This window comes from Monodon monoceros, unplaced genomic scaffold (assembly GCF_005190385.1).
Source record: "Monodon monoceros isolate NGI ecotype Baffin Bay Population unplaced genomic scaffold, NGI_Narwhal_1 Super_Scaffold_13, whole genome shotgun sequence".
NCBI lineage: Eukaryota > Metazoa > Chordata > Mammalia > Artiodactyla > Monodontidae > Monodon > Monodon monoceros.
In genome coordinates this window covers 79,813,171-79,825,825 of record NW_021703769.1, presented here as the reverse complement: position 1 = coordinate 79,825,825, position 12,655 = coordinate 79,813,171, and the positions used below count along the sequence as shown (strand labels likewise).

Below are 12,655 nucleotides of genomic sequence, written 5' to 3'. Positions count from 1 at the left end.
TCCTCCTTGTAGAGTGTGAGGACAGAGGGCCCTGCAGATCCAGTCCTACATCTCTGGGTGGAGGCGTGGCCTCCAGAAGGCCCACCCTCTGGGTAGGTGGGAACCTGCACCCACCCTCACCTCACCTCAGGGAGGGTGTGAGACTGCACACAGGGAGCAGAGCAGGGCGGGAGGGGCCTGGTGGGCCTTGGTTCTGCCTGGGGATGAAGAGGGGCACTGCAGTGTCCCCCACCTGCAGAGAGAGAGACCACCAGCATGCTGGGTGCCCCTGGTGCCTGGGCTGGGGGCTGAGGCTTGACCACCAGCATCTCCCTCCTCCTCCTCTCTAAGGGGCTGTAGCTGGGCAGGGACTCAGGGCCGTGGACCTCTCCCTGAAGGAGCCTGAACTGGTCCTGCTGTCACCCCTTTCCCTGGGAGGAGAGAGACACTCAGAGAAGCAGAGAAAAGGAGAGAGAGACACACAGAGACACAGACTGACTCCTAAGGAGATGCCAAGCGGGTGGCAGAGGCAGGGAGCTGAGGGAGAGAGGAGAGGCCCCAGCTGGCCCAGGTCAGGACCAGCCCCTCAGTGTGCAGAGCGGGGCAGGGAGCCCTAGATCATTGTTCCCTTTGCACTGACCACAGAGAGGCCCTTCTGCAATATAGGAAAAGACGCCAGATTGATAAAGGAAGTTCCAGTCACAGCAGGGGTGAGCGGGCTTGGGGAAGGCCCCTACCCTCCTCAGTCCTCCGAAGGAGCCTGGTCCTCGCTCTCCTGGTGCTGAGACTCCCCGCAGGCGGCCCCTCCACAGGCCTCCCCTCTGGCCTTGAAGGCTCTGCTTGTCTTCTCATCCCGGGAGGAGGGCAAGGCCATGGGTCTGCCCCTGCTGCTGACCCTGCTGCTGCCCCTGGCATCTCTGCAGGCAGGTGAGAGGCCGGGACTGTCCTGCTCTGCCCAGGGTCACAGGGACCACCCCCCCGGGGAGGGGCTATGGCTGGGTGTCTGTAGAAGTGTGTCCTGGGGTAGCCGGCCAGGCCTCCCACCCACAACAAACAAAGAGCTGGTCCCACAGTGCCGGGTCCCCCCAACCCCGCACCCTCCTCCCCGCCCCAAGCCTGGAGAGGGGCTCACCCAGGCCAGAGGGCCAGTCCTACCACCTGTCACACATCCCACTGTAGGTGAGGGTGGCTGTCGGTCTGGGGTCACCTTCAAAGTCTCTCCCTCTCCCTCCCTCCTCTAGGTCACTGGGCAGAACCCAATCCAAACACTGCCTTTGGGATGAACCAACCAAAGAAACTCTCAGCCCTCGAGGGTGACTCCATCCGCATCCCCTTCTTCTTCTATTACCCCTGGGAATTACACAAGGTTCCCAATGTGAATATATCCTGGAGATGGAAACACTTCCATGGGGAGTTCATCTACAACACGACCCCGATGTTCATCCATAATGATTTCAAGGACCGGCTCCTCCTGAATTGGATAAAGGGTGGGAAGAACGGCTCCTTCCAGATCTCGAAACTGCGGAGGGAGGATGCGTCTAGCTACTTCTGCCGGGTGGAGATGGACACACAGGGAAACGGCAAGCAGGTGTGGCAGTCCATCAAGGGAACCACACTCACCATCAACCCCAGTGAGTCCAGCTGTCCTGCCTGAGGCTCTTGGAGCCCACTGGGGTCTTGTCTCCCAGGCCTGGCCCAGGCCCCCTCTTCCTCTCTTCTCTCAAACTCCTCTCCCTGCCCCCTCTACTCCTCCCCAGGCCTCTATCAACCCCTTTTCACCTTAATCTTCCCCAGCCCTGCGCTGCCTCCCTTGCCCATCCTCCTCTCTGCCCCCTCCCTCATCCTCAGGCCTCCGCCCTCTGGGCTCCCAGCTATTCTCCTCTCTTGCTCCAAGCTGGGGCTGCCCCTCCCCTGCCCTCATCCCATGTCCTCCAGGTGACTTGACATCTTTGGGATATGGCTGCCTCCCCTTTGTCATGTGTCCATGTGTGGAGACTCAGCTACCCCATGTCTGTCTCCCCACGGCCATGAGCTCAGCCCACACACACAGTAGGTGTGTGGTGGCCACCAATGGTGGCCCGAGGCGTCCCGTGTCCCCATCACCTGTTTCCCATCTCCCCCTTCCTTCTGCTGCTCTGCTCCCCAGAACATGGCCCTCAACGCTCCCACCCCCATCCCACCTCTTTCCCATCTCCTCTTCCCCCGCTTCCACCCTCTTTACCTCCTTGCCTCCCCCGCACCTCTCCCTGTGTGGCTCTAGTCACTGTTCCCCGTTGTCCACCCTGATTTTGCTCCTCTGTCCTGGTCATGACGAGGCAGCAGCAGCGGTAAAGGCAGCTCCCGCTGACTGTGCCCTGCCTCCCGGCTGGACACCTTGGCAGCATCACCCCAGCTAAACCCCAGCTAACCTTCCCCACGACCCCGGTAACAGTCGGTCCTTCTGCCATCCTCCTGTTACAGGAAGGGAGACCGAGGCTCACACAGCAAACACCTGCCCGAAGTCACTCCTGGTGCAGGTGGGGTTTGACCCCAGTTTAACCCCAGAGCCTCTTCTCTTAACCATGAGCCGCTTGGCCTCAGGTACTGACCTGATCATCTTGCTTGGACTATTTTTCACCTAATAATGGCCGTGTAGCATCAACGGATCTCCCTCTGTCATTCAGTGGGGCATTGGAACTTGAACCTCAGTGTATCTGACTCCAGGGCAGAGGTGAGGGGTTCTCTCCCAGGCACAGGCAATAAAGGAGTGTGTTGTCTGTAGATTATTTTTTTGAAAATCATCTACGTTTGTTTGCTTTTTATAATCACTTGTGCTGGCAATTCTAAGCAGTATCGGTGATGAATTTCTGCTCCCGGCTGGGATGGACACTCCCCGTGTCTCCCCCTCGGAAAACCATTGCCCCTTCTTGACCACTATGCTGGCTTTAAAGCAAATAGATAGTGACTCACAACCTGAATTAAGCAAGACAGGCTTGGATTAGTATTTCCTGCACCTCCTCCATATTTCCTTAAATGGCCTTTTTTGAGGGACTTCATCTCTCCTTAAATCCCTCTTCTTCCTTTCCTAATTCTTCCTTCTTTTTCTCATTTCTGTGTTTCAGTCACACTTACTGTGAGTTTTTTCATCAATAAGTTAATTTTTTTCAATTAATTCAATTAATTGGATGGTCATGCTCATTACTTTTTAAAAGATACAAGTAATAAAAAGAAATGTTTTTAATCCCAGTGAAGTACCACCATGCAAAAACATCACACCAAAGGAATATCTGTAGCAAACATATCTCATAAGTTTGAGATTGGCTTATTAATTTTTTTTTACAAACGGTTTACTTTTGTAGCCAAATCTAATTATATTCTCATTTGTAGTTTTTCTCTTTTATTTCTAAGCTGAAAACCCCACATCCCACTAGGGGTGAAAATATTTTTTCCTAATTTTTGTAAGATTTGACTACTTTTCATAATAAAATTCTTCAACATAGTGAGAATTTATTTTGGTATATAGTGTGAGATAAAGAACTAAGTTGATCTTTATACCAAGAAACAAATCAGTTGTCCTTACTTCATTTACTGAATATTTTTTCTTTTTTCCATTGATTCATAGGCCTAGCTTTTAAGTTCTTTTGTAGAATAGCATCCATTTCTGGTCTGTCTATTCTGTTTCACTCGTCTGTGTTTTCTTATATTAGTATGACACTGTTTTAGTTATTATAACTTTATCATGTTTCAATGACTGTTAAGACTTTTTCCATCACAACCACGTATTTCTTCCTCAAAAACTTTGTTGCCCGCCTATTCTTCCACATAAGTGTTAGAATAAGTTTGCCAAGTACCTAGAAAAATGCTTATGTTGATTTTTTAAATAAGAATTGCATTAAACCTATAAAGCAATTGACAGAAACTGAAATCAGTATGATGTGCAATCTTCTCACTGAGGAAAGTGTCCTATTTTATATCCCTCAGTAAACCCTTGTAATGTTCTTCCAAAGATCATGTAAATGCCTCACAAGACTTTTTCCTATTCTCTACTTTTATTATTAATGTGCAACATTTAAAAATGTATACTTGTTATAATTTTCATTTTAAAAGTAATGCATAAATTCTGGCCAAGATGCTGGGTTATACACACATGTTTACCTCCACTCCCTCCCAAAATCTACTAAAATGACAGCAAAGGGAATTTTTTAAGACAAAAACCCACAAGGACAAAGTATTTGCAATCCAGGTGAACAAAAACAAAATTGGGGACGCTGGAAGCAGATAGACTAATGTAACTGGCTCAGGAGACCAGAGGAGTTAAACCCTAAGCCACCAGCAGGGACACCCAGAAGTAAGGCGATTTACACTGCAAAACCCTTTAAAGGGTCAGGAATGGCAGCTCCTAGTACTCGTGAAACTGGGGGTGGAAGGGGGTCTGAAAACTAGAGGACTAGTTGAAATGTATTTAAGAAGCAGAGACACCTCCGTACCCCCACCCACAACCCCGGCCAAAGAGTGGATATTTGCTTTCTAGAAACGATAATCCACAAGGAGCCTGGGGGGAGTACCCTGGGGCCTAACTGGCAACAAGGATTTAGTTCTTAAATCTGGAGATTTGGTGAACTGATGAGACCTTAAACAACTTGACCCCTGTGGGAGCCTCCCAGGATGCAGGTAGCCAGGCTGGTACCCACAACCCACCCACCAAGGGCAGAATATTAGGAGACTCTTCTCTGGGATATCTATCTGATGGGCCTGAAAAGATCTAGAAATCTAACAGATCACTCTACAGCCCACTAACTGACATGCCTTTTCTGCTATAACACACACAGCTTCCTGTATGCTGGGAGCCAAGGGGGTAAGGTGATTGGGGTCTCGGCCTTGCACCAAATCCTCTGCACTAAGGATTGTACCCTCACCTCAGCTGTGCCCAGGTTGCTTGAGGCTACAGAAGCTGTTTTAAAAATGACTGAACTAAACATTTAAAGAATGCTTTTCCCATGAAATGCAGAGAACAGAACAATCTGGGGGGAAAGGGCATCTGGAAGAATCCAAAATTATGAAAGGAGATTAAAATTTTCAAGTAACTATCATCCTCAGAGAGTTAAGGAATTTCGTGTGAACACAAAAGGGCGCTTTACAAAGGAGCTTCTGAAACAAAAAGAGGTCTTGGAAATTATAGGTATACTAGCAAAGATGGAAAACTCAATAAATGATTGAAAGATGAAGTCTGTGGAAATATCTCAGAAGGTAGAAAAAAATTCAAAGATTTGGATATTGTAGTGGGTGAACAGCAGCCCCCCCAAAGGTCATGTCTACATCCTGATCCCCAGAGCTTTATACTGAATAATGTGAATACTGCCTTATACTGTTGGAGATGTGATTCAGTTGAGGAATTTGAGATGAGGTTATCTGGGATTATCTGAGTGGGCTCTAAATATTAATAAAAGTGTCCTTATAAGAGAGGGGCAGTGGGAGGTTTGACACAGATGGAAGAGAAGGCAGTGTGACCACAGAGGCAGAGACTGTAATGAAGCAGCCACCAGAAGCTGGAAGAAGCAAGGAACAGATTCCACTTCAGAGCCTCCTGAGTGAGCGCAGCATGGCTGACACCTCGATTTCTGACTTTTGGCCTCCAGATCTGTGAGTAAACTTCTGTTGTTTAGAGTCACCCAGCTTGTGGCAATTTGTCATAGCAGCCATAGAAATGTAATATAGGAATTATAAGGAAGGATAAGAAAAATTGAGAACTGGTCCAAGAGTTCCAACCCCTGAATTCTAGTTTTAAAAACAGAAAAAAGAAGCCCATGGGGGAAGAAATTATCAACAAAATTACTCTAGAAATTTTCCAGAATGAAAGAACCCAGCAAAATGGATAAAAATAAAGAGACCAACCCTGGGGCACTGCAACATGAAATTTCAAAACACCAGGGATAAAGGAAGATCCAATACATTTCCAAGGAGGAAATAAACTGGCCACATAAAGAGATTCAGGAATCAGAGTGGCTTGACTCTCTCAATAGCAATAGAGGAAGCTGGAAGACAGTGGTTGAATGTTGTGAAATTCCAAGGGAAAATTATTTCATTTATTCATTTAACAAATGAAATAACAAGCACTGACTGAGTGACTATTATATGTCAGGTCCTAATCTGGGCACTGGGATAAAGGAGTTAAGACAAAAAAAAAAAAGTATTATTTGTCTCAGAAAATCATCAGTTTCACAGAAATTTTTTAGAATTATCAACCTATGATTGAGCACACACTCACTCATGATTTCAACAGACTCTTTGTGGTTGTTAGATCTGCAGGAGTCTTATCTGTCTTCTTGTTTGTTTTTTCTCTAACCACTTCCTGTATTTGTTATTCCTTCTGCTGTTCTGTTTCATAAAAACATTTATTCCAACATAGGTTTTCATTACTTTCAAACTATGAGTTTCCTTAGAGCTGGCTCCTCTCTGTTTGGTAATTTTTTTCTTTGGAAATTGACTTTTCATTCATTTAAAAAATTTCTTCCCTGGGCTTCCCTGGTGGCGCAGTGGTTGAGAGTCCGCCTGCCGATGCAGGGGACACGGGTTCGTGCCCTGGTCCGGGAAGATCCCACATGCCGTGAAGCGGCTGGGCCCGTGAGCCATGGCCGCTGAGCCTGCGCGTCCGGAGCCTGTTGCTCCGCAACGGGAGAGGCCACAACAGTGAGAGGCCCGCTTATCGCAAAAAAAAAAAAAAAAAAATTTCTTCCCATTTTAAATAATTACAGCATTTAATACTATGAATTTAGCTTAGAGTGTGGTTTAGTCATATTCCAGGAGTTTTTAAAAAATACATCTTGCTCGTGTTTTTATTTTCTAAATAGCATGTCATTATATATATTTATTTGACTAAGAACTTAAAATTTTTTATCTCAACTGAGTGATGGGATTCACACTTTTATTATTAATTTCTACAAGTGGACAGAAAATTCAGTCCACACTAACCTGAAGATTTTATTGGAGTTGGATTTTCTGTATGTGGCTTAGTATTATGTCAATTTTTTTTTTTTTTTTTTTTTTGCGGTATGCGGCCTCTCACTGTTGTGGCCTCTCCCGTTGCAGAGCACAGTCTCTGGACGTGCAGGCTCAGCGGCCATGGCTCACGGGCCCAGCCGCTCCGCGGCCTGCGGGATCCTCCCGGACCGGGGCACGAATCCGTGTCCCCCTGCATCGGCAGGCGGACTCTCAACCACTGTGCCACCAGGGAAGCCCTATGTCAATTTTTTAATGGTGCCTTAAACATCTACAAAGATACAATCTGGGTGTAGGAACTAAAGTTCAATACATATTAATTTAACCATAATAATATATTTCCAATATACACTAAGTGCTTTACAGATGTTTTCTCACTTATTAAGACAATCATGTAAAATGACAAATACTGTTTGAATCCACTTCTATGAGGTACCTAGAGTAGTCAAATGCTTAGGGTCAGAAAGTAGAATGGTGAGTGCCAGGGGCTGGGGAAAGGGGGAATGGGGAGTTGATGTTTAATAGGGACAGTTTCAGTTTGGAAAGATGAAAAATTTCGGAAGATGGATGGTGGTGATGGTTGCACGATAATGTGAATACACTTGATGTCACTGAACTATACACTTAAATATGGTTAAAATGGTAAATCTGTGTTACGTATATTTTACCACATTAATTTTTTTGATCCTGTGACTTAGTTGTCCCTATTTGTAGGTGATGAAATGAGGTTCTGAGATCACAGCACTGATCAGTGGTAGGGTCAGGATTTAAACAGAGTGATGAGGATTCAGGGCTTCCAGCATCTGCCCTTGTTACTCCCCTCCCTGTGGGAGAGCTTCAGAGACTTGATCCCCACACCCCCACATTCCCCAAACTAGGGAACAAGATGTGACAGCTTCACCCAGATACCTCCAGCCCTTTAGTGAAGAATTTGCATATTTCTCATGTCTTCCCAGCCACCAACACAACAATTCAAGTCCCCACCACCACCAAGACAACCACTCAAGGTCCCACCACCACCATCACCACCACAGCTGGCCTCAGGGTCCCAGAAGGCAAAAGGAGTTCATGGTCTTGGCCCTTGAGTACTGAAGCTACAGTCGGGTTGGCACTGGCCAGCGCTGTGCTCATAACTGCAATTGTGGGACTGACTGTGTACCTCAGGTGGAAGAGAAGCAAAGGTAAGTGGTCTGGGACCCCCAATCTCTCCCCAAGATTCCCAGCTGGGTGTTTCTCAGAACACTCCTGCATCTGAATGACCATAGATGCCCATTAAAAATGCAGATCCCTGCTGGGCTTGAGATCTGAGCTTGGGAATCTGCATTTTTAATGGTCTCCTCAGGTGGTATTTGTGTGTCAAGTTTGGGAACCACCGCTCAAGACCAATCCCTCTCCACAAATCTGATCGTTTCCAGTTCTTTTCATTTGACTTAATCATTTCTCATTTGTCCTCACCTTTTAGTGCAAGGGTAGGGAGGGTCTGCCCTGGGAAATGTACGGAGAGAACAGAAGGGACAGGAAGGTGGCTCCACTCAGCAAGCACTGGTTGGACACCCATTTTTCAGGGTCTGGGTTATAATTGGAGGTGCAAAAGTAAATAAAGCACAGGCCCTGCTTTCAAGGAACTGGGGGATAGGAGGATATGGGGAAGACAGTTGCCTCAAGGGCTAATGGCCTCATTTGCAAATAGCTATGGTAGGTTGGGAGGAAGGAGGGGTAATCAAGGAGGACTTCCCAGAGGAAGTGACACCTGCAAAAAGTCTCAAAGAATGAAAAAGAATTAGCCAGGTGGTGAGGGTGCTGTAGAGGTCACTGTCCTTCCAGGGGAAGGAAACCATGCTGGGAACTCTAAGCAGCTCACAGCTGTGGAGGAGGCAGGAGATGAGAGAAGAAGACCTTGGAAATCACACCCCAGAGCCTCTGATCCCAGCAGCAATGTGATAAAGCAAAGTGGCAACCTCAGCTTGGCCTTGCAGATACAGAGTCTGCAGTGGAAGGGCCAGAGGTGGGCCAGGCTGGGGTCAGTCTAAAATTGTTATTTTAGCTCTGCAGAGCAAAAACCACAGTGGTTGTGTCCTGAGAGTGAGGATGAACGTTCAAGATGTAGAGAAAATGTGACATAGTCACTGAGGAAATGCAAGATGGTATTTGAGGATCAACTCAGATGAGAAGCCATAAAGCATCATTGCACATGACTGTTTTTTTTCAGCAGTATTCAACCATGCAGGTTTAGAAACCTTCAGGAATTGCTGATTAAAAGTTGTGTTCAGGGAATTCCCTGGCGGTCCAGTGGTTGGACCCTGTACTTTCACTGCCGAGGGCCTGGGTTCGATCCCTCGTTGGGGAACTAAGATCCCGCAAGCCGTGCCACAGCCAAAGAAAAAAAGTTGTGTTCAGCTGCTAGCATCAGAGAACAGAAGTAACAGTGGGTTAAGTAACATAGAGGGTTTCTTTTTTCCTCATCTAAAAGGATCTGGAGCCAGAAAGCAGAGGACACCGTCCTTAAGCACTCAGGCTCCTAACTTTCTGCTCACTGTCCTGGATACTGACTTCTATCCTGAAGGGTGCTTTATGGTGCAAGATGGCTGCTAGGACTCCAGGCATGATTTGTGAATCTAAACAGGAAACAGGATGTAGGAGGAAAGGACAAAAAGACTATGACCCAGCTTTCTGTCCTCCTTTTAAAGAGCTTTCCTGAAAGTCCTACCTACAACTTCCCCTTAGTCATAGGTCCCACATCTATCTGTAGGGGGGCACACTGCCACTCCAAATAAAATCAAGGTTCTGTAACTGAATAAGAAGAATCAAATGGATATTGGGATAAGCAAATAGCATTCCCTGCTTTAGGACACATCCAGGATTGAAGATGTGTCAGCAAGTGTGGCAGAAGGACAGGGGAACACAGGAGGTCAAGGAGCGAGTAAGAGGGCACAGATGGAGAGTAGAGGACTCAGCAGGGAGCCTGGATAACCTGAAAGAAAGTGGATCATCAAGAGACAAGAGTTAGTGAGGTTAAGCACAGGTACAGAGGGATGATGACAAAAGAGAGCTGGAAGGAAAGACAGTAGTAGCATAACTATGATACTAGCATTTACTAGGTCAGAGGTCTCAGCTCGAGTGATTAAAAAAAAAAAAAGGCCCAGGGTGTGGCTGAGTGGAGCAGAGGTCACTGGAGTTGGGGGAAGTGGGCAAGTCCAATGTGTTCAGAAGGTGAAGGGGCGCAGGCTGCTCTCCTGATGGGTGTTGAGGACAAGGCAGGACAGGTGTGGGCAGCCTCAGGGTGCCTGCTGGGTGCAGGCTCAGAGTCCCAGGCCCTTCCCAGGCGGGTTTCAGCCGAGCTGCTTCGCTGCTCTGGTCTCTCCAAGGATTAGTTCAGAGTGGGGCGGGGCAGAGAAGGCAGGCAGGAGACAGGCCTCCATGGATGACACATTGACACACTGTTGGTCCCCCTACAGGTCTGCAGACTAAAGCCAGAACCCCAGCCAGGTGAGCGCTTCTCCTCCAAGGGGGGGAGGGGATGCTGTTTTGTGAAGCAGCAAGTTTCTTTCTGAGAACAGCACTAGGGAGCCTTTCACAGCCCCTCCCCTCCTGGACTCTCCATCCACACCCTCCCAAGTCCCCTAACAGGCCAGGCTCTTAACTTCCGGAGGCTCCAGCTCTTTAAAAAATCGAGAGCAGTGGACCAGCACTTTCTCTGATTCTTTCCCAGAACATCTCCCTTTGTCTTTCTCTGGCTGCCCCTTTCCTCCTTCATCCCCAGTTCTCAGCCTTTTCCTCTGTTCATCCTGGTTTCTCTCCACCTCGTCCTTCCTGAACACACCTACCACCTCCACGTTCTGTCCTCTTTCTTGCCCCTCATCCAATCTGTCCTGTTCCCCTGTGACGCGGGACCTCCAGCTGCTCTGCCCTCTGTCTTTTCTCAGATCAACTTCCCTCCTGGCTTCCAGCCTGGCTCCCTCTCCTCGGGCCCCAGCTCCTCTTCCTTTCCTGAGCTCTTACCCTCCTCATGGCCCACCTCTTTCCTTTCTCCATCTTTCCTTCCACTTCCAGGCTTTTCCTTCTCTCAGCCCCTCCCTCTTTTCTCTCCCTCCTGACTCTTGACAGCTGCCCTCCTCGGACCCCTCCCCATGGCGATGGCCAGGGGACCTGAGATTAGCTTCCTGGTTTTAACTGAGGCTCCAGTTTTAACTGAGGCGCTGCGGCAGAGAGAACAGAAGCTCCCCCTCCTGCTTCTCCTCCCTGTGCCCCTGCAGTAAAGCCGCTTCTCCAGAACAATCCACCTCAGTCAGCACTCAGGGACGGGGCTACATCGCAAATGACCCCTCAACCCCATCCAGGCGGCCTCCTTCTGAGAGCCTCAGATCTCTGCCTTCATCTTCCGAGTGTGTCCAGGCAGGTCACAGAGCCCCCACCAAGAGAACCAGCCCGATGCAGGTGGTAACTCTTTTCTGCCCAGCCTCTGACACATCGCCCCCTTCCTGTTCCCACACAGGGGATCCTTCCAAAACCCAGAGGAGAAATACGAGAACATTGGGAATAAAGGTAGGTCCTGCCGCCATCATCCCCGCTCTCCACCTGGGCCGTCCTTCCCCCCACACACCCCCTCCCTACACACGTGCCCTCAGCATCCTCCTCTCTCCCCCACCTCACCCACCCTCCCCCAGACCCTGTTCCTGACTTAAAGATGACCTGACTACTGGAGCCCCCTGCCCATTTCTCTACCCTTGCTGCCAGGCCACCTAACCCTGGCACATCTTGATTTTTTCTAGGACAACATACAGGCCCCAAGCTGGACACCAAGGTAAGCAGCTCAGATTAGGGCCTGAAAGAATTAAAGGAACGTTTGGAGAAGGTGGGGTGGAAGAACAGAGGGACTGTGGTTTCGGCAGGGCATCAGCTGTGGGATTGCGGCTCTAAGATGGGACAGCTCCCCCTCTGCTGCCTAACCCCTTCCCCTTTCCATTCTCCCCCAGGATGACGGCATCTTTTATGCCTCCCTCACCCTCTCCAGCTTGACCTCACCAGCAGCGCCTCCCCACCCGCCTCCCCAAGAGGGCCCCCAGGAAGAGACCCTATACTCTGTCATAAAGGCCTAAGGAGTGAGACTGAGTGAGGACCTGCTTAGAGTCAGCTGCACACAGGGATCTCAGTTTCTCATAATCACCCTGGACAGACACAGACAACTCAGAAGCCAGCAGGTGATGAAGGCCACCAAGGACCTGAGAGACACACAGCCACCTGCTCCAGTTCCCTCTTCAACTTCCTAGCCCTTGACCACAAAAATAAAAGTCCCTGTACAATTTGCCTGAATGCATCTAAGGAGAAAGCTGACATCACCTTCAACTTCTGTCCTTCTTGCCATAAAGGAACCATAATAGATAGCTCACACCCAAGATCCCTCCCCTAGTACTTTTGTTCAGTGACTGCCGCAGGCCAGGGACCAGTAAATCCCCAAACACTGGTAGTCAGTCTGGAACCCAAGGTCTGTCTCCTAATTTAACCATTCTACTTCCCTCATGATAATAATTAGCATGCATTGTGTTAGTGGTTTACTTCATTTCAGCATCATCAACAACCCTATATGGCACTGGATGTACCATCTGAGGCAGGATAACAAGACCCAGAATGGTTACAGTGTTTTTCCTAAGGCCATGTAGCTAGTAAGTGGCTGAGGCAGGATTTGAACCCAGACCTGCCCTTC

At 48.6% G+C, this 12,655-nt stretch overlaps 1 protein-coding gene across 1 annotated transcript; it reads left to right on the top strand.

Moving 5' to 3' along the window:
- The first annotated feature begins 659 nt into the window (after window positions 1–659).
- Window positions 660–12,278, top strand: LOC114894084 (paired immunoglobulin-like type 2 receptor alpha). The gene is made up of 7 exons (XM_029220352.1): window positions 660–906; window positions 1,221–1,610; window positions 7,911–8,135; window positions 10,410–10,440; window positions 11,447–11,496; window positions 11,724–11,755; window positions 11,928–12,278. Exons 1-7 carry the CDS (start codon window positions 852–854, stop codon window positions 12,048–12,050), a joined length of 906 nt encoding a protein of 301 aa, XP_029076185.1. The 5' UTR covers window positions 660–851; the 3' UTR covers window positions 12,051–12,278.
- The last annotated feature ends 377 nt before the right edge of the window (window positions 12,279–12,655 follow it).